Here is a 21,867-nt window from a genome sequence, read left to right on the forward strand (position 1 = left end):
TGCTGTGTACAGGGACACAATCACTTCCCTGGCCCTGCTGGCCACGCTGTTTCTGATACAAGCCAAGATGCTATTGGCCTTCTTGTCTCCCTGGGCCACTGCTGGCTCATGTTTAGCCAGCTGTCAACCAACGCCCCCAGGTCCTTCTCTGGCAGGCGCCTTTCCAGCCACTTTTCCCCAATCCTGTAGCGCTGTGTGGGGTTGTTGTTTCCCAGGTGCAGGACTCAGTGCTTGGCCTTGTTGAACCTCATCCTGTTGGTCACAGCCCATCAGTCCAGCCTGTTCAGATCCCTCTGTAGACCCTCCTAAGCCTCAAGCAGGTCAACGCTTCTGCCCATCTGCAAACTTACTGATGGTGCAGTTAGTCCCCTCATCCAGATCATTGATGAAGATGTCCTCTAAATACAGCTTTTTTTGCACCAGTTGAACGTCCTCACTGTTAGTATTTGGTTGGACTGCAGCAAAGGAATGATTTAAGATTATAAAGAGATAATAGATGAACATTGGTCTTATCCATGTTCTTATTATTCATCTATTTATTATAATAATATCAATGACATTATTGCAGCAGCATTTGGCTTGGCCTAAAGGCTGTAATGTAAATCTGGCAAGCAGCATTTTGTCACTGAGCGGTATTCTTTTCTCACAGAAGCAGAATTTTATTGGTGCTGACTTAGTGGGATCTGCATGTTGAAATGAACTGGGGATCTTGTGTGTGTGTGTGATTTGTGAGAAACAACGGTTACAAATTCAACCTTTTTTCCCTATCTTTTGTTTCTTAACAATACATCATGTTCTAAAAATGGCAGTACGAGGTAAAGGTTTGACTTAAACGGTTAAGTAGCTCACGTCTGCAAGTAATTGTTCTGGGTTTGAATGGCCTTTTTTGCTTTGCAGGGAGGCAGCACGTGAATGTCGCCGGAAGAAAAAGGAGTATGTGAAATGTCTAGAAAATCGAGTGGCTGTGCTTGAAAACCAAAACAAGACACTGATTGAGGAGCTGAAAGCACTTAAGGACCTTTACTGCCACAAATCAGATTAATTTTGGATTCCAAATTTCATTTGTGCAGGTGGGATAGAGACTGGTTCTGGCTATACCCAGAAAGACAAAATAAACTTTTTATTTTCTAAACATTTCTTTTTTTCTATGCGCAAAACTGCCTGAAGCAACTACAGAATATACTTCATCTGTGCTTTGCATCAAACTGTGAATGTTCAAGTACTTGCCTCCTCTTCTCCCCCAACAAGATTATTTTCTTCATCAATCTCAGCATGAAGAAGAAGAACAGGCTTCTTTCTTGTCTCCCCATCCTCTTCAAGGAGTAACAGTGGTCACTTGGGAAGTTATGGTGGGGAGGGTCCTATTGTAACGATTTCAAGAATTTATGCTGAGCATTTTCCATTGCCTTAGAGACAGAAGCACCCCAGCCTCTTGGTCCAGAGAACCATGGGCCACATCCGTGGAGCGTGCATGGTGCGACGAAGAAGCAATGGTTGCCAAATTGGTTTCACATATTCATTACGAACTATAAAATATACACGGCTGAGTGGCCTGCCAAAGGAAAGGCGCTTCACTGTCACGTTCTTGGTGTGGAGATAATATACCTTTTCCAAACTAGCCCAGGAGGGGCTTTGATTTGTAAGGTGTATTAAGTCCTCCTGGACTAGTGGAAACTGCTCCATACCTCAGAAACAAGTGCATTGAAATGAACTTCGCTGGTCATTTGTTGCTTTTCAAAGTTTAGTGTGTGCAAGTGTGTTCAGCATTCTGAGCGCATAAAAAGCAAACACCAGCTTCACGGGATATTGGTTGGGAAATGATATTTGGATGGATAAGAAATTCAGAATAAAAAAAGTACAATTCTGACGTTTAGAAAACAGTCACATACTAAGCAAGTGTAACATGTGAGCAGTGTGTATTTGTGTGCAGAACAACTAAGCAGTTGAAGCGTGGCCATACTCCCTGATGACGGTGTAGTTTGTGTCCCAAGTCCTCTCAAGCGATGAGGTTTATTTCTATTTCCCTACCACTATCTTACATAATGGAAATTATTGCACTCAATGGAAACATCTGCCTGGTTTGCTATGTTCTTTTTCAGACTTTGAGGCTGCCTTCCATGCAGAAATTCAGTTGCAGTATGACAACTACCAGGATGTCCTCAAATATTGAAGAGGACTTCAAACACAAATAATCAGCTTCTCTTTTGAAAGAGACAATATTAATTATTTGAACCTGGCCTGGCTAACTAAATTCTTAATTTATTCGGAGGATGTTTTTCATGTAAAGGATCAAGTTTACCAAGTCGTTTATTCCTGTGAGTAAAATTACTCCTGTGCCTCAGACATTTGCAAGATCAGGTTTTTTTATGTGCACTGAGGAAATGTGTTCTTTCCCAGATTTACCTTGTTAAAAAGGTAGTTCACGTTTAAAAGCAACTCTGTACTAAGCATTAGGACTTAAAAGGAGTCGTGCTCAAAAAGAACCAAAAAAGAATGTCAAGAAATGATCAAAAAGAATGTGTCAAAAAGAATTGTGTGCAGTTTGTTTATTGGCCCTCGGAAACCAGTCTCTTGATACGTTAACTTGGGTCATTCGATGGAGTAAGTTCACTTTGGGCTTGTGGTAAAACTCTCATGTATAGAGACATAGGAATAAGACTCTGGTCTGTACTAACGCCTAGCCTAGGGAAGTATTATCTCGTACTTTTTACCCATTCGTTTACCTGTTTTTAAGATTATTTCAAACATGAGTTTCTAAAAGGTTATACAGTCAATGTGATGTTATACGAAGAATGTTTGGAAGACTCTGGGCAGTCGAGTCTCAAACAGCTGAGCAGTATTAAATGTTCCAGTTTTCACATTTGAGAGGGCATTCAGTTTCCAAGAGACTTTAAAAGGAGCAGGGTTAAACTTGTAGCATTATTGTTAAATCTCGAGTTATGACTAATTTCAAATTATGTTTGTATTTCAAGAAGATAAAATAAGTATCACAATTATGGAAGAATTCATTTTCACAAGTTTTGAGGAGATTTATAAATGATCTATTTTTATTTGCCATAGAGAATTGTTTTTCATGGTTTTATTTAATGGAAAATGAATTTATTAGGTTAGCAATGCAAATTAAAAGAAGACTCTAAATTCTCAGCAATGCTTTTGTAAAAATTGTGTGATTCTTAAGGTCAGAGAATACATAAAAGGTTACCAGTTTTTCAGAACTAGTGCTGACGTAGAAATGTTGATGAAGCAGGAGTCATTCTTGTAAAGCATGAAGCTCATGATGGCCTGATTGACACAGCTCTGTGAAATGGTTCCTCCAGCTTTGAGGAACACAGAGAAGTCTGTACATGGCTGCGTTAAAGCTGTTTCTTTTGTAGAACCATCTGTTTGCAAAACTTGAGTTTTTGCAGTGAACCTGAATGCGTCTGGCTGTGGTCTGAGAGCTGTTCTGGTGGGTAACGAGCACTGTCTAGTGCTGGTGCAGAGTCTCTCAACACAAAGCCTGGGAGCGAACGGACCAGGGAGCCTGGACCGGGGCCTGGACAGGGTTCTTCTGATACAGAGTCGGTGCAGATTTATGCGGCAGCGAGAGAACTGTGTCACTGGTTTGCCTGTGCGTGGTCTGTGAGTAGTCTGTAGTCTTATTAGTCTAGAAGTCATTAGCAACTAAAGTTTCATTATTTTACAGTACGTATGAATCTGTAGGAATCTTTGTTTTGACTTATGCTGCACTGAGAATTTAGAGACTTGAATGTCTTTAATGGCAATTCTAAATGACAATAATAAAAGTATTAGACCAAGCGCAGGGCTGGCTAGCATTACCCATACAAGCTTTACTATTTATATTGACCCAGAAAGGGAAAGAATATGACACAGGAACCCATTCATATGTTATTTACCATGTAGTGAGGTTGGGGTGATTGGCTTCTATAAACTAAGGCCATATGGAAGGAGGACAGAAATTATGCTGGCAGGGGGGAGGGAGGGTTAGTTTTATACCTTACGGTTGCGAGTTTTCAAGAAGCGGTAGCCTGGTTTACCTGAAGAGAGGGTTAGAAAGGGCTAGATCCATTATGTTCATAATAAACAGGAATTGATTTGAAATATAATTTTTGTAATGTCATTATTTTGCAAAACAACAGCACCGATCAGGCAGTTAAGATATTGTCAGAGGTGCTCTTTTAATTTAGATATTCTTGGAAAATACATATGTATAATATATGTACATATATATATATACACACAGTATATAATCTACGGCTCTGAGAGCTTTTAAGTCAGGAATGCTGAGTATTATAGTATATGGAGGTCAGAAAAAATTTTTACTTTTCTGTGTGTGTCTGGATGTGTGGATGCGTGCGTGTGTGTGAAAGCTTCCCCTCACCCCAGTAGTTCTGGGCTGCATTATTCTAGCGCTTATTACTGATTTGTTTTGTGCTGTTTCTCAGTTACTTATTTTCAAGAATTTTATTTCATCTTTCATGGCTTTAGTGAGGTTTGTTTTTGTTTTTTATTGATGGAGATCTTTGAAATTATGTAAACAGTTGTTTTACAACAACCACCTCCCCCCAGAATAATTCACTGTTGTGCTTTTTCTCTTTGGCAGCTATATATCAAAGGCAAAACAATTGGGAAAGTTGTTAAGGTGTTGTTTTCTAAAGGAACCACTGGTAAGAGTTCTGCTTTCCTCCTGGGGTAGTGGCGATGCATTTTTATTCAGGCAGCGATTTCACCAGGATCAGGTAGTTGTCAGCACCATTGCTTGTCTCTGGAAGCACAATTGTAGCTCGTCAGGATTGTACAGTCTCCTGTGGGATCTGGCTCTTCTGTCATTGGCATTTGCATTGCAGACCACTGTAGCAGTACTGCAGACCACCTCCAGTACTTGTAGGTGGATCAGAAAACTGGTGGGGTGTTTGGAATCATTAAGAAGCTCAGGAAAAAAAAAAAAAAAAAAGAAAAGGAAGTTAGATTTAATAAGGTAAAACAGCCCTGATAGTTTCTGATCTAAATTTGCTCTACAGGTTTCTTAAAATCTGGGCTTCCAGTAGACTGCAGCTGCGAGTAGTCATCTCTGAGCGAAAACTGGCCTCTGCTTTGGTATTTTACATATTTTTAAGTTATGACAGCCAGTTAATCATAGAATAGTTTGGGTTGGAAGGGACCTGAAACCCCATCCAGTTCCAACCCCCTACCCTGGGCAGGGACACCTCCCACCAGACCAGGCTGCCCAAGGCCCCATCCAGCCTGGCCTTGAACACCTCCAGGGATGGGGCAGACACAGCTTCCCTGGGCAACCTGTTCTTTTTGTGGGTAAAGACAAGTCTCCCCATAGAGCAAGTTCGTTATCAGTGGTTGCAAATCTCTGACAATTCCTAGAGGATTTCATTGGTTATCTAAGACCCTGTTGTCATTTTTTCACCCTGAAGCTGGTTAGAGCTGTAACATCTGCCAGTGATCTAACCAAAAGGTCACATATTTATTTTTGTTACACTATATTCTTTGTAAATGTTTAATTAAAATGTGCACTTTTTTTTAAAAAAAAAAGAAACAAAAAAACAAAACCACAGAATAAAGAAAAATCAGAGCTTGAGCAGCTCCCTGGCACAGCTGTAATCCTGCTGCCTGCCCACGATTCACTCCTCGCCCCACAGCAGCTGAATTCCCGCAGGTTTCCCTTGCTGGTAGCGCCTGGCATTGCTGCAGAGCGGCAGGAGATCCGAACTGGTGGTACTGAAGGCTGGAAAGAATGAAGTGTGTGGTATCTCAGAGCAGTGTGTACAGGAGGAAGGGGAAATTATTTTTAGAACAGAACTAGTTCAGTGGTCCCAAGTGGGAAAGGGAGGTTAATTTGGAAGGAAATCCAAACTGGTTTTCAGTCAATTGGTTTCCCTTTTCTTAATTTGAAACTTGGCTGCAAATTTTACAAGCTACATTCTGAGGAAATAAATCAAAAGTTTTTCCAATTCTTTGGCACTGAGATGTAAAGGTATGTTGGCAATGTGTCACCCTGCTTTAAAAGAGTAAGAAAAAAAAAAGCACAACCATCTTTCTTTTGCAGGAACAACAATAATTTATCTGTAACCCTGAAATTCGTCACAGCAAGCAGATTTCAAAAGCATACAGTACGTGGATGTTTCTCTGTGCTGTGCTGGAAACTCCGTTTCCCCGAGCTTTTGCGTTTGCTAGCTGTGAAAGACATTGATTTTGCAGAAACCCGGCTGTGTCGGGAAGCTCAGTTGGCCTGGAAGGAGCGAGACTGACGAAGAGAGCCGCGTGCTGAAATCCTACCTACCGCGTGCTTGTGACAGGTTCAGGTCTGTGGATGGATATGGCTTAAATCTGTAGGTCTTAGGGGAAAAGGGCTCAGATCCAGTTGGTAAAGAGGGTTTGCATTTCAAGTGTTTTGCCTCGGAATGCGTTTTTTAAATGTATTTAAGCTCTGGCTTACAAAGAGTTTAAATTCGCTGGGGCTGCTTTGCGTGGCACAGGCGGAAGGCAGTGCCGTGTCTGTGTTGTGGCACTGCAAGCGCTGTTTTCGGCTCGCTGTGTAAGTGGTGAGTTCAGGTCTCGCTTTCGCCAGTGTGAGGCAGAACTCCGCTGTCCTCAGGAGCTGCGTGTGGGCAGGGAAAGGGCCAGGGCTGGGCTGTAATCATCCGCGGTCGGTGCACTCCGTAAGCTGACCGCTTACTGTACTCACAGCTTGGGAGCAGCGGGGTCGCTCGGTCTCGACCTTGGCTATATATTTCTCTAAATTAGGGAATAGCTGAGCGAGAGCAGAGGGAGGGCGGCCCTTCGGCCAGGTGTAGTTATCTGGCAACGGCCACTCCTAAGAGCTACGGATGCTCAGATGCTCTCCACAAGTTGTGTTTCATCCAGGTGCCACTCCATTTTTTTTGTGTGTATAATGACATTTATTTATATTAAAACATTATTTTGAAGAAGTTATAGAGCTTCGAGTTTGTACGAGATTTGAAACTGTGCTGCTTATATGGATTTGTAGGGATGAGATGGGGAACAGGACAAGAGGTGGCAGTTGGCAGCCAACCCCTCCACAGACGTGTCCACAGACTGGGTGCTCACTTCAAAAATGATCTGTTTCTGCTCTCGATTTATAGATAAGAATTGTTCTGGAACAGTGTTTTTCAGGGAAGCTTCCAGAGCGAGGGTTATTATTCTCCCTTTGTCGTAAGGTGGAAAGAGTAAGTTCACCTCATGTTCATTTCTGATTCCTCACCCAAACCATGTCAGCACAGAACAGGGTATTTGAGCTTGACTCCACGTACTTGTGGAACTTAAAAGACTAAATGAAAACCCATTATTTGGGGAAAATAAATTCTTATTTATATTTCCTCAAAAATCTAGAAACATCGCTGTTGTGGTTTTGTTTCGTTTTTTTTTTTTTTTTTACTTTTTTTTGTGCTTTGTTTTAAAAAATGTACCGGGTTATAATGCATTTTATTAACACTATGTACATATTAGCTGCTTTGTGTTTCAGAATGGTAGTAATTGCTTTGTATATTAAAGTGATTCTTGTGAATTTGTGAATTATTGTCATAAAGAAGTGCTTTTTCTTACTGTAACCTTTGTGGTATAAACTGTCATAACTCCCTTTTTACACAAACATTTATGTGCAGTCACATAAACATGCTTTTAAAACCTCTATAAAGTCTCTTTTTTGAGCAGGATGTTCCATTTACACTAAATTAGTGACAAATGGTAGCTGGACAGGAATATGGGAAAAGGCGTATTTTAAGCAGACTGTGGCATCCTCTCATGATCTGTGGCCCTGTAAGTGTTCATATTTTCTCCAGAGGGGAGAGTTTTAAATCTTAATTAAATTGAATTAGATTACTGAGAGGTTAAATCCCAAAGAACAAAGTGTTTCTTCCACTTCTGACATTTTTAAACCTGCTTTCCAGTATGTGTTCTGATGGTAATTAGTTGTGTTGTTTAATAATGTGTGAAGGACTTTTCCCTGTCATGTGCTGCCTTTCCCACTTGTAAGCATTCCTGTAAACCACGTACCACCGATGTTAATAACAGAGCAGAGCAGAAGGCAACGAACACAGCAAGGATCGCAACCCGATTATATAATCTGCCAGGCTGGATCCAAACACTGGGATGAAAGCCAGGAGAACAAATTCAACACTGAGGTAAACACCTCCAGTGAAATCAAGGGGAAGCAGTAAGGTCAGCTTATTGTGGCTGAGATTTTGTGGTTTTCACAACAGAGCGTTTTCATAATGCCATACACGTACTTGCTCAGAGAAATCTGCATCTCGGTAAGGAGGGAGAGTCCCAGACAAGGGTTAGCCCGTGGGATAAAAATGCAGTTTGGCATGAATTTTGCACTGAAGGAATTTGGTAGCACAGATCCCTGTGCAGTCAGTAGGTCAGCTGGTAAACCTGATTCTTCTGACGCTGCTGGACCTTGGAAGAAGTTCATCTGTAAGGTACAGAGCTGAATTTCATATTCCATTCCACATCTTAATAATCAATCATCACTTCAGTTGCAGTGACATCTAGAGAAGTTTGCTCCCTTGCAGAATGGCACGTTGTCAGGGATGGTTTCACAATCTCACAGTGTGCTCACGTCTTACCTGGTCACTTCCCTGTGGCCTGGATCCTCTCCCTAGGGTATTAGATTTGATGTCCCCAGGGTGACAGAAAGTGCTTGGGCAGGGCGGTGGCATCATTGTCGAAGAGCCGCAGAAACATTCATGTGTATCTCCCACCAGAGCAGAAGCTCACCTGGGACTTGACTGGTCAGGGCACCAGAGTTTGCAGGTGTCATCGCAGAGGGCTGCTCTCTGCTCACCCACTGGGCAGTCGCACCTCTGCTACTTCTGTCCTGCATGTCTGGTGTGGTTCTCCTGCCCTGAAGCCAAGTGTGACAGGAATACAAGAAAGCTGCAAAGCCCAGCGAGGGACACTGCTCGGTGCCTGGTGCATGGGGCTGTTAGCACTGCCCCGTGGGTTTCATTCTCATGGTGGGTCCCTGCCCCTAAGCACTGTGGCCTAGAAACCAACCAACCAATGTGCATGTGGAGTCTTAACAGTAATATTCCTGGGCCTGATCTCCTGAGTTGAAAGGACACCCACACTCCAGAAGCAGTTGGGGGAGATGTCCCCTTGAGAGGGTGCCACTTGCTGAGCTGGGGAGGGGCCACCCGGACAGGTCATAGAATGGTTTGGGTTGGAAGGGGCTTTAAAGCCCATCCAGTTCCAAACCCCCTACCCTGGGCAGGGACACCTCCCACCAGACCAGGCTGCCCAAGGCCCCATCCAGCCTGGCCTTGAACACCTCCAGGGATGGGGCAGCCACAGCTTCCCTGGGCAACCTGGGCCAGTGCCTCACCACTCTCATGGTGAAGAAATTCCTCCTTATGTCCAGTCTAAATCTGCCCCTCTCCAGTTTATACCCATTGTGCCTCATCCTATCGCTACAAAGCTTTATAAAAACTTCCTCCCCAGCTTTCCGGTAGCCCCTTTCAGGTCCTGGAAGGTCACTATAAGGTCTCCTTGGAGCCTTCTCTTCTCCAGGCTGAACAAACCCAACTCTCTCAGCCTGTCCTCATAGGGAAGGTGCTTCAGCCCTCTGATCATCCTTGTAGCCCTCCTCTGGACCTGTTCCAACAGTTCCATATCCTTCTTATGTTGAAGATTCCAGAACTGGACACAGTATTCCAGATGAGGTCTCACAAGAGAGGAATAGAGGGACAGAATCTCCTCCCTTGACCTGCTGGCCACGGTTTTTTTGATGCAGCTCGGGACACGGTTGGCCTTTTGGGCTGTGAGCACACGTTGCCGGCTCACGTCAAACTTCTCATCAACCAGCACCCCCAAGTCCTTCTCCGCAGGGCTGCTCTCACATTTTTCCCCGCAAATACTTACCCACAGGCACTATCGTTGCTTCAGCCTTCAAACCTACTGCCTCAGGTCTACATACAGCTGCTGCACAACAGCAACACAGCAAAAGAAGCCAAGCCTGGTCTCTCCAGCACTTACTTGCTCTCTCAGGAAGACTATGGGCTGTAAGAACAGCAACAGGAAAACAGACACCAAAAGCTGCTAAACAAATAGAAAGAGATGCAGTTAAACTCATTTGTCTTAAGAGTACGAAACTTTTCCTGTCGTTAAAGCAAGGCCTGGAGCAAAGGTCCTTTCTCTAAAACATAGGTTGCTGCACTAGTTCATATTCTGTACTATGCTGGGCTTTATTATGGGCTATTTAAGCAGGCTTTTTCAGCATGTTTCTTCCAGAGCTAAGGCTGTCAGCATGGCAAGCTGCAGCCTCTTGTGAGGGTGAGGCACAGCCAGATTGCAGCCTTTCCCTCTGAACCAGGACACCTGGACTCACAAACCCAAGCACCAGAACTGCTCCCAGCTCAAGCCACAGGGAGCCTAATACACGGTGATGGCAGACGAGCTTGTAGACAAGGAAACATGAGTGGGGACCAAAAGGAACAGGAGTAGTGAGAAAACTTACAGCCACGCTCGGAAAACTAGAGACACAGAGTGGGGAGAGCCCATAATTTTTTTCAGCTGTTGCTCAGCCAGTTGATAGGACAGAAAAAGCCGCGTCTGACACATAACGGCTCATGTCATGTTCCATTTTTAGTTAAAGGTGGTGTCTTCCTTCCCTCAGAGGGACTTCAGCTGTAGTTGCAGCCTGCAGATTCCCAGCCAGCTGCGTAAGTACTGTTTTAGTGACACCACGTGGCTTCTGAGGATACTGTGCTAAGCAAGCGTTCCAGAGCTGTGACTCCTCACGCTGAGTCCAGAGCCAAGCACAGAACTTACCCCAAACCACAAGAGATGCATTATGAGACCTTCAGGCCTCATTCACAGGAGCTGTAGTGATAAATGTGTCATTTCCAGATTAGTCTGCACATCACTTCTGTACCACAGAACCCTTGCATCTTTTCCAGTTAGGAGGCCTGATGGAAGCAGAAGTGATAAAGAGCTCCTAGCGCCCATGGCCTGAAGCAGCTGCTGGTCTTCGCTGCCACCAGTGCCAAAGATATGCCCACTCTTAAAGCCCAAACCTGACCTGGGGCTTTGTAAGTTTAAAGATAAAAAAAGTGCTACAGTAATTCCTGCATTTACAAGCACAGTTGTCTTCTCTTAGCCCGCTCTTTTCATTGGTTTAATTCTTACATCACTACAAAGAGGAGGGCTGCTGCTGGTGTGAGCCTGATTCCAGGCTGCAGTGTTTTTCACATAAGATCTTGCGGAATAAACACACAGAGGTGTTTTTACAAGCTTAAGGCATGAAATCAGTTACTTAAAACAGTGTCTTAACTACCACTGTATGCTGAGATCTGACACCGGCCCAACGTCCCAGGTTAATAAGAATAAATACTCCCTGGCTACAAAGCCTTTAGGGCAGCACCGTCCTCTCCTAAATAACATCTCCCAGAGACAGAGTGAGCCACAAACAAAGGCAGAAAGTAGAAAGTTATTTAGAGGTACTTTGAGAGTCAAGGACTGCTTTGATACTTTAAGAACAGTTTGAGTCTGTTTGTTTCACTCTCCCTGAAGGCACTGTGCATGTGTATCTGCTCCAAGAAGCCTTGATCTTTACAAGGGAAAGTTATCTTGTTAAGGCTAACCCAAGAACCAGGACTGCTCCGGTACTGCCAACACAGCCCCATTGCTTCCACGTCAGGTGAAAACATCACTGACTTCTAATTTAGTTTATTCTGCACTGTTGATTCCCAGCCTGCTTACCCCCCACTCCATCTTGTCCTTTTGTTTCCCTATGCCCCTTCAATTCAGCAGTGATGGCAACAGAACAACTTTATAGCAGCTCCCTTTGTTGGTTTTGCTCTTCAAGTGGATTCTTTTAGCACAACTATTAAGATGCAAAAGGCCTGAAGAGTTAAAGCATGTAGATCTGGAGCATAGCTTATACTTCACCAACTTTTACTGTTCTAGAGTTAAGGAAGGGGGGGGGGGGGGCCACCCACTGTAATCTATTTCTAAGTTTCCCACAGAAAGTAAGCGTTGAATTTAAACAACAGGTCTTTTGATGCCATTTTTTGATGCCTGGAGATTTCTGCAACTTCAATCCATCTCAAAAATTACACTTGATGGAAAGATAGAAAGACGTTTTATAGCACACCTTGTACAACTCTACTGAGTTGTAAAGAAATAAAGCAGAGGCTCGATATGCAGAACAGAAGTACAATCCTTGCTGTACCAGGCTGAGCGAGCAGGAAAGACCATCAGAACATAAAGCCACTGAAATAACACGACTGCAATGATCTGCTTAGAAGCAAGTGTATTGAGTAGAAGCAAGGGGAGGAATGAACAGCATCATGACAAAGCATAGAGTCAAAAGTCTTCCTTGCGACTACCCCTCTGTGCTTTGTAGATATGAACATCCTTACTGGAATCATAGTGGACCTCATACACAGAGAAACAGCCTCTCAGCATCTTCAAGAACTTGTGATCCCGTTCGTAGCGGATACGACAGGCAAGAAGAATCACAGTTTGGTCTGAGCACAAGTGCTCCAGTGTCTGAAGCAGTTCTGCAAAAGTTTCTTCCAGATAAACAATGTCTGCACCCAGGATGAAGTCAAATGCTCCTGGAGAGAAGTTGCCCAGGTCTTTTCCCCAAGTCAGTTCCTTCACCACAGCTCTCGGACGTAGTTCAGAAGGTAAGTTGGCCTGCACGTTTGACTCCAGGAATTCCAGTGCTGCCGCCCTGTCTGTGATGGTAACGTGAGCACCTGAGGGAACAGGAGTAAAGTCTCAAATAGTCGATGTCCATAAACAGAGCATTTCGAATACAATACTCTGAGTCAAGCAGGCTCCTTAGTTCCCGTTAAACATTAACAACTACCATGAGCTGCCTGATTAAAAACAAACAAACAGAAGAACAAAATAAGCAAAAAGCCCGCTATCTACATCTCACCCTTCACCAGTTGCTTCAGAATATAATGTGTAGTCCACGGGAAGATTAAGTTGGATAGGGAACAAAAAGTGTTTTCTGGAGCTTTTTCTTAGTGCATGAAAGCAGAGAAGTTACTTTCTGCCCTTCCATCAGTAACAACAGAATCATAGAATAGTTTGGGTTGGAAGGGACCTTAAAGCCCATCCGGTTCCAACCCCCCTGTCATGGGCAGGGACTCCTCCCACCAGACCAGGCTGCCCAACACCCCATCCAACCTGGCCTTGGACACCTCCAGGGATGGGGCAGCCACAGCTTCCCTGGGCAACCTGGGCTAGTGCCTCACCACCTCCAAGGTGGAGAAATAACAGAATAATTTGCAGGGGTTGTTACAGTTAACTTGCTCCAATTCCTTATTTGTTCAGCAGGACAGAAGCAGCTAGAGAACCACTTTCATAGGTCAGACAAAAGTGATTTTGCATGGCATAATTGTATTTTGTCAAACTGCTTTGGTTTTATTATTTCAATACGCACCTTCCACGGTCACTAGAGCTTTGAATTACAAAGTTAGTGTGGGACACTCAGCACAAATTTAACATAGTACCCAGTCCCTGCCTCAGCCACAGACAGATCACAGGCAGATCACTTCATCTCTCCAGACCTTGGTTTCCCTGTCTGCGGGACAGGCTAACAAGGCTGATGCCAAGCTCAGAGTGTGTGTTTTGTCTGTAGCTTTATCTGTGCTGCCTTGGAGGACAAGGGGAAGACCACAGGGGAGACTACAAGTACGGCATTGCTCCCTGGGGGAGAACAGAACTGAATGCTGCTGAGCTGAGTGCTATGGTCACAGGGTCAGCCTTCACAGGGTCCCAACATAACGTAAACTGCCGTAGCACTATCGCTAACACAGCAGGCTCTAACAAGAATGGTTGGACTTGATGATCCAAGAGGTCTTTTCCAACCTGGTGATTCTATGATTGTAAGAAATGAAGATGACTCAAAAAGGAAGCACCGCAATTCGTATATGTAGCTTTGGTGCTAACTTCCATGCCAGGCATGTAAATGTAAAAGCGGTGGTTTTATTACAGTTGTAAATTGATTTAAACAAGCAAAAAAAAAAGCTCTTACCTAGTAATGTGGCGACTATTCCCACCAATCCAGTTCCAGCTCCCAGCTCAATCACAGGCCGGTCCCTGAGATCAAGGCCTCCCATCTCCAGATAAGCACACAAGACAACAGCCTAAGCCAAGAGACAAAGACAATAAAGCACAGGGCTCACGCAGGGTTTTCTGATTTACAGAGAGAGAAGGTTATAAGAAGGGTTGAGAACTTCAGGTCTCCAGCAAAACTTTGTTCAGCCCTTCACTGCTTACTGTCTGCATGTGTGGATCCCTTTATGGGTTTTACGGAAGACTCTTAGAGGCCAAAGGGAAAATAAACCCTGGAGGCTGCAACCTAGTTCAGAAATATTTCATGAATCCCCAAACATTACGGGAGGCAGGAATAGTTGCATTTGGAAAGGAAAAGGTGGAGGGCAGCAAATATTGGTGAATGAACACAGTACTGCAGAAATCCAAATAAGGATTCAGAGTACAGTGTTGGTATTCCAAAAGGTTTCAGGCCTATACTGGAACGCTGTCAGGAAAGACACAGAGAAAGAAAAGTAGTAATATTTCTATGTGGTTGTATCTAACACACTGCATTTTACAGAAACATTGACAAGGAATGCTAGTCCATAGCGAGTTCTGTCAAAGCTGATGTCAGGAAAGACTAACAGCCAACTTCATTTGAGGAGCTTGCTAAAACTGCTATGCATGGTCTTTAAAACTAGAATCATAGAATCATAGAATAGTTTGGGTTGGAAGGGACCTTAAAGATCATCCAGTTCTAATGCCCCTGCCATGGGCAGGGACACCTCCCACAGTTACTAGAGGTAGCTGCAGTTTGGACAGAGGGAAGCCCTTGCATTCCTGCACTGTGACCAGCAACCTTGCGCCCAGCACAGAACTCTGCATTCTGGATGGCTCTTATCCCCACGACAAAGCCTATCCACAGTCCTCGACGCAGCAGGAGCCGTGTGGTGCTCTGGAGGGGGCTAAGCTAACATTGCTGCTAAGAAATGGGTGAGAGTTCTGTGCACTATCCAGAATATTTCCTGTCTTGGCCTTGGCCACGCAGCGTTTGAGGTGGCCCCTTGCCTTGTGGTCCTCCAGCATCACTGACAAGGGGGGCGGAAACGTAAAGCAGAGTTTAGCATTTTCTTTTTGCATAAGAAATTCTTGCAGTGATACCAAAACTGCCAGCAAGTAAGCTCTCCAAGACTCGTTTTTGAGTTTTAGAAAGTGAGCATCCTTTATCAGCCTGGGCAGCACAAGGGAGCGATCCCTATCGATCGTGTGCAGCATGACAGGAGCTGGGACAGAATGGATTTACCACTTACAGGCATGTAGATAAATTTTCCCAGGAGTCTTATGCACATTCTATTACTTTCTAAGGTTTAATTTTTATTGTGGGCCTCACAAGAGTCAAATTTCTGCTAATTTTGAGCTTCGGAGCCAGCTCTGGCCTTGCATTTGAGATGGGGAAAGGCTGCGAGCAGAGGTGATCACAGAAAACACATCTGTTCACACAGATTGGACTGAACACTGGGCGTTATCGTCTCCAAAGGATGAAAAAGGTTCTGGAAAAGCACCGCTCGAAAGAAAATTTGCTATAAAAAACATAAATATATGCTATAACATAATATGCTACACAAAACATGGTATCAGAGGGACATTCTGTCTATCTTTAAAAAAAAAATACAATTACTTAGAACCACAGAAGCATAGAATCACCGAACCACTTTTGGAAAATAGAATTACTTAGAGGAAACTTAACTCTCCTTTAGCTTAAATCAGAGATATTCCACTTTCTATAACAGTAACTCCTTCCTGTATCGGGAGGGGGGGAGGGTAAAGCGGAATGTAGGGGTTTGTTTTTGTAAAAGGAAAGCCTCGCAGGAAGAGCTGGAGGAGCCCGGGGGAGGGGTCCCCGCCCACGGCACGGCGTGGAATCAGAGGACGTTTAAGGCCCCTCCCCCCAGGCTCCCCTCAGGCGCCCCCGCGGCGAAGAGGCTCCGGGGCGGCACCTACCGCGTCCCAGACCACGGCGGCCACGCCGAGGCGCCGCCAGTCCTGCCGCAGCCGCACGGTACGCCCGGCGAACCGGTAGCTGGTCCAGGGGCTGTGCAGCTGCCGCGTCGCCGCCCCGCCAGGATCGAACGGCACCAGCGCCATCCCGGGCCCGCGCCCAGCCCGCGGGGACACGGCCCCTCAGGCCACGCCCCTGCCGCGAGGCCACGCCCCTTCGGCGCTCCTCCGCTCTGTTCAGTCACGCCCCCTCTATTTGACCACGCCCTTGCTCTGACCACGCCCCCTTCGCTCAGACACGCCCCTCTCAACCCCTCCCGTTCAGCTCAGCCGCTCTCTGCTTAGCCACGCCCCCTTCCCCTGGCCACTCCCCCTCTGGTCGGTCCCGCCCCCTTCGCTCAGTCACGCTCAGTTCCAGCCTGCCCCTCCGCTCAGCCACGACCCCTCGCACAGCCACCACTCCTCTCAAACCCTCCCCTTCAGCTCAGCTCCACTCCTTGTTCAGCCACGCCCCTTTCGCTCAGCCACGCCCCCTCTGCCGAGCTCCTCTCCCTACTCAGCCACGCCCGTTCGGTCAACCAGGCCCACCCTCGGCCCCGCCCTCCCAGCTCGGCCACGCCACACATTCGGCCACGCCCACTCTGCTCAGCTCCGCTACAGCCTAGCCACGCCCCCTTTCCTTCAGCCACGCCCACTACCCGCCCTGCCCATCGCTGGGCACCGGCTGCGGGTGGGGCTGAGCCTGTCCCCGCAGCTCGGTGTCGGCGTCGGCGTCGCGCTGCGTCCTGCAGCTGCGGCGGTGGCTCCTCCGGTTTTCAACCCCCCACACCACGTGGGACAGTCTTTCGGAGCTCACTGCAGAGCAAAGGCATGTGCCCAGGCCACCGGCCTCGTCCCGTGTTGCTGCTGGCACGGTGCACGTGGGCTCTGCAGGCCTCGTCAGCAGCCCCGCTCGTCCCCTCGGCCAGAGCCGTGACCAGGGTGGCAGAGCCAGAGCTCCAGCCAGGGCTGCAGAGTCAGAGCGGCGACCGGGGCGGCAGAGCCAGAGCTGCTCTTGGTGGTGGTGCGGCAGCAGTGTCCCTGCGGCGCTGTTTGCGCGTGGGCTGCTCTTACCTTTGGCTCTGTTTAATCTTGTTTGGCAAAACAACACAGTGCTCCTCTCCTTTGTGTGTCTCCACCTCCAGTCACTTGAACTTGCTCCAAAGACTACTAAAGGCCATGGGAGGGCTGGGAAAGTGTCCTGGCAGAACTTGCACTCCAGCTGCCCAGAGGCGCTGCTGCAGGTCCATCAAAAAGCACAGGACATCTATCCATGTTCCTCAGTCCTTGAGAGAATCATAGAATCATAGAATTACAAGGTTGCAAAAGATGTCTTGGATCATCAAGTCCAACCATTCCTATCTGCCACTAAACCATGTCCCTGAGCACCTCATCTGCCCGTCTTTTAACCACCTCCAGAGATGGTTACTCCACCACCTACCTGGGCAGCCTCTGCCAGTGCCCAATAAACCTTTCTGTGAAAAAATTTTTCCTGATATCCAATCTGAACCTCCCCTGGTGCAGCTTGAGGGAATTCCCCAGGTCTTGAGCATCCAAGCCTTGGGTGCAAAGGACCTTCCCTACACCAGTCTCGAATAACTGGGTGCCTCAGCAGCTCCCAGTGTCGCCACTGATGGGACAAGGCTGGCCCTCAAAGCTGGAGAGTGTAACCAGCTCCAGAAAACATCACCACTCTTTCCCACAGGGAGCAGCAGGTCTGGCTGGCAGACGAAGGCCGATGCAGTTCCATCTCAACACTGTTGATTTCAACAGAATGGCTCAAGGTTCATGAAAGCCTTTGTGGAGGAGCGTTACAGGCTGCACAGGGGCAGCAGGATCTAAAGCTTGTTTTCAGGGTTCTGCTACTGTGGGGAAATGAAAGCCAGAATTTCACTTGCCCTAAACCAGTTTGTACTTGTCTTATGGCAACTCAGACTTCTCTGCATACACATGCCAGAGCGGGTGCGATGATTCAGCTTATTATGGTTTTATGTCCTAAAGTGCTGGTCCCTTGCCACTACTCCTGCTTTTGAGAGTTTCAGACTGCTTGTGTTATTATTATAGCCTGGTCTAGTGGGATGTGTCCCTGTCCATTGCAGGGGAGTTGGAACTAGATCATCTTCAAGGTCCCTTCCAACCCAAACTATTCTATGATGCTGTGATTATCTCGATTATTTTTTTAATTATTTATATAGGCAGTATGGGTAAAGCAATGTCGGTGATTACAGAAACGAGATTTCTGCATGGAAGAGTGTTTGAATCATTTATGCTGTGCCTAAAATACACCATCAGGCAAATGGAGGGAATCTCCCAAATGACACAAAGCTTTTGCCTCTGCCTCCTGCACCACGTTCCAGCCATGGGATCTCCAACCATGATGTGGAGGAGCATGGTGGGGCTCCAGTGCTCCCAGCTGCCTCCTTCCCTCACCTTTTCTGCCCCTGCAGTATTTCATAGGTGAGGCTGGATGGGGCCTTGGGCAGCCTGGTCTGGTGGGAGGTGTCCCTGCCCATGGCAGGGGGTTGGAACTGGATGGGCTTTAAGGTCCCTTCAGACCCAAATCGTTCTATGATTCTATAACATCACGGATCTCACTGAATAGCAACTAGAGTGAAAAACACTGTATGTGAACATTTATACACTTGTTCCAAAAGATGATAACACAGCAAGTGCTTTTATCCCAAGAACATAGTATTTTAAGTCAGATATCCTTGATATCTTTGGGGCCCAGCATGTTCTGTACCAAACCTGCCATGTTTCCCAGAATTATTTTGCTTGCTTTCCTGCTAATGTTACTTTGGCACTGACTTCCATGAGCCTTACACGGGAGATCATAGAATCATACAATAGTTGGGGTTGGAAGGAACCTTAAAGCCCATCCAGTTCCACCCCCCTGCCCTGGGCAGGGACACCTCCCACCAGACCAGGCTGCCCAGGGCCCCATCCAACCTGGCCTTGAACACCTCCAGGGATGGGGCAGACACAGCTTCCCTGGGCAACCTGGGCCAGTGCCTCACCACCCTCAGCGTGAAAGAATTCCTCCTTATGTCTAGTCTCAATCTGCCCCTCTCCAGTTCATACCCATTGCCCCACGTCCTATCACTACAATTCTTTGTAAACAGTCCCTCCCCAGCTTTCTTGTAGCCCCTTCTGGTACTGGAAAGTTCACTATAAGAGATCAGAGATTCCTTTCCAGATCATAACTGGATAGTGAAGTTATAAAAGGGAAGCAAGTCCAGTACAAGTTCAGTGAGGGCCCTGATTCCCCATAGTTCCCCAAGCCTCTATTTACCTGTTTTTCCCCTCCATCTTCTAAGAAGGTACAATACCTGGGTATTATAGTGGCAGAGAGAGGGCAGAGAGAGAGAGAGAGAGAGAGAGAGAGAGAGAGAGACTTCATTTCTTCCACCTCTCCTGACACTAAAAGGATAAGGAAAATGCAATAACAAAGAATTATGGCTAAAACAGTTGCCCAGAATTGAATTATTTTTTTTTTGTCCCAGCAGGGCTAGGGGTTAGCACAATGATAAAGTTGCAAAAACACAGCCTGGTTCAGCTTTTAAACGCTGCAGAAGTCTGTAAGGACACCTAAGATGCAGATAAATTTGCAAACTAGGAAATAGCTGATTTAAAGGCAAGCAAGAATGAATTAAAGTATAAAGAAACACCCATTCAAGTCCATTCTTATCTCATTCTGCTACATGATAGAGCAGGCATAATGTGTCCTGATATAATTATTATATTATTTATATTATTAATTATATTATTATAGAATTATTAATTGTATTATTATAGACTTACAGTAATAAGTAAATCTTACTACCACAGAGACAGGTAAGCTGCTTGGGGTAATTAAGAAAAACTGTTTAAGAACAATGGTCCTTGTAATACTTAAAAGATCAAAGAATCAAGTAAATGAGACAGAAATTAGTACAAATTATTTTGAAGCTCAACTAATATACCTCCCTTTCTGAAATCCTCTCTTTTCTGCTTAATAGCTTAAATCCTGTCTTAGAAATGAATGCGGCAGTTCCTGTGGTAGTTCTGCAGACACTGCCTGTACCGCACAGCTGCGCATGAATTTTGGAGCCATCCACAACATGGGGAAAATACTGCATCCCTCATGCAGTCTCTGGTTACCAAGGCAAAAGCAGGTATAAATAGAAACAATCTGATTTTTTTTTATAAACTCTGTCTCGAAACCTGTGCTGTTGATAACCCTCTGACAGCAACGCCTTATTCCACATGGTTCTGTTCTACATTTGTGTAGAAACTTCTGCTCACCCATGTTTAATCTTTTCCCCTCTAAATAAATAGGAGCTACTTCTGGTTGTCATTCCAGCGAAATATGAAAACTGTCTTTGAAGTAAAGTTTGGACAAATATCTGTTTTGCTAAGAGCTTTCATCAACCAAATGAACACAAAGCTTGGAGGAAAACATGGAAAAGAAAGCAGTCTTTCTCCCCAAGCATCACTCTAAGTGGCCATTCAAAGACCTAGCAGTGAAATGATGACTGTTTTTACATTTTCATCTTCTCCAGTAGCTTCCAGATTCTCCACACTACTGAGATAGGAGCAGTGAATTGCTTGCTTTTAAATACAAAGGGAATAAACCAGAGATTAATTTGGCTGATGACAGCTTGCTGTTGCAGAACAAGACAGCCTCAGCTTGAATTGATCTGGATGATCTTTAAAACCAATAGGGTGAATTAAAAAAGAAAACTTAAGTTTCTGCAGAAACTGAGAGGTTGTCAGGAGACCTTATAACTTGCTGCTTCAGCAGGAACCTTGAAAAAAAAATGTTAAATATTGAAATAAATATATGGTCTAGAGTGTCATTTCTTTTACCCACAGAGTTACATTAAACAATGGAAGAATGATCAAAAATATGAAGATATATAAAGTTGTAAGTGCTTGAGCTGAAACGCAGGAAGTTTGTGGAGCCTCTGAGGCTGAATAGTTCCCGTTAGTAACGCCTTCAACCTTGCATCTTGATGAACTGTCATACATAATCTCCATATTTATTAAAATGTCTTGTTACTAAAGTACACTTAGCTTTTAGTGAAATTATGTGACTGATCTCTCAAAGGCCTCGCAGGTCTGAAAGCTGACATTATTCTGAAGATTTTATTAAGGAAAAAAGAGCACAGTGAGTAAGCTCTTCTTTGGAAGCAATCACTGCTGTTCCAGATGCATTTCATTTGCTGGAAACCTCCTCCACTTATCCCTGCACTTTCAGATGTTCACAGACCTACAGCAGCTGTAGTCAATGGACTTCCAGGTAAAGAGATGCCACGCACTGGGTCTGGTGATAGAAGAGTCCCTACTGTATTAGTGCACAACTGACATGAGAAGGCATGGGTGCACCTCAGAAAGAGTTCTGACGGGGCTTCAGCGAGCACGGGGCTGTGGTGGGGCAATGACAGCTGGGGTGCTGTGATTTCCCTCCTCCACCAGCAGCTTCTGTGCTCCTTGCAGCTGGTTGGTGGTTGCAGGCCAGGTTGCAGACACGTGTCAGGCGTGTGGGATGCTGGCATAGAGAAAAATGCTGCAAAAAAATCCCTTTTTTGGAGTCTGAGTGACTCCAGAGCCTTAATGTTAAATTATTTAACTTAACATTACATTTATTTAATGGCCAAATTTCTGATGCACTCTGTAGGTGCAGTGTTATATTATATAATTATATAATTGGAGAGGAAATTACAGTGCAAGCAATATACTGTATTAATTTAAAACTAGTTAACAGCAACTAATTTAAAACAACTTAAAACCAGTTATATAGACAGGCAGACAACAGCTGTA

The 21,867-nt window shown here is 45.3% G+C and overlaps 2 protein-coding genes across 3 annotated transcripts in view; one reads left to right on the forward strand and one right to left on the reverse strand.

Annotated features, from left to right (window-relative positions):
* CREB1 (cAMP responsive element binding protein 1) overlaps positions 1-9,834 on the forward strand; it is a 45,058-nt gene extending 35,224 nt beyond the window's left edge. The window contains exon 7 of one of the 2 annotated variants that reach the window (XM_054069445.1): positions 902-9,834. In XM_054069445.1, coding sequence (XP_053925420.1) covers positions 902-1,042 — 141 coding nt within the window. In that variant the 3' untranslated portion in view covers positions 1,043-9,834. The remainder of the gene's footprint in view (positions 1-901) is intronic. The other variant, XM_054069444.1, reaches the window with a different exon arrangement.
* Positions 9,835-9,894: 60 nt separating this feature from the next.
* METTL21A (methyltransferase 21A, HSPA lysine) lies at positions 9,895-16,244 on the reverse strand. The gene is made up of 3 exons (XM_009559771.2): positions 16,030-16,244; positions 14,027-14,138; positions 9,895-12,737 (listed from the first exon to the last, which is right to left on the reverse strand). Exons 1-3 carry the CDS (start codon positions 16,171-16,173, stop codon positions 12,340-12,342), a joined length of 654 nt encoding a protein of 217 aa, XP_009558066.2. The 5' UTR covers positions 16,174-16,244; the 3' UTR covers positions 9,895-12,339.
* Between the last annotated feature and the right edge of the window lie 5,623 nt (positions 16,245-21,867).

Source organism: Cuculus canorus, chromosome 6 (assembly GCF_017976375.1).
Source record: "Cuculus canorus isolate bCucCan1 chromosome 6, bCucCan1.pri, whole genome shotgun sequence".
NCBI lineage: Eukaryota > Metazoa > Chordata > Aves > Cuculiformes > Cuculidae > Cuculus > Cuculus canorus.

Excerpts from the sequence above, each read along its gene's own strand:
- METTL21A (XM_009559771.2), bottom strand. The coding sequence starts at position 16,173 with ATGGCGCTGGTGCCGTTCGATCCTGGCGGGGCGGCGACGCGGCAGCTG. Across the intron at positions 14,139-16,029 it reads CCGCCGTGGTCTGGGACGCG|GCTGTTGTCTTGTGTGCTTA; the intron begins GTAGGTGCCGCC and ends CTCTTGGCTTAG. Across the intron at positions 12,738-14,026 it reads AATAGTCGCCACATTACTAG|GTGCTCACGTTACCATCACA; the intron begins GTAAGAGCTTTT and ends CTGTTCCCTCAG.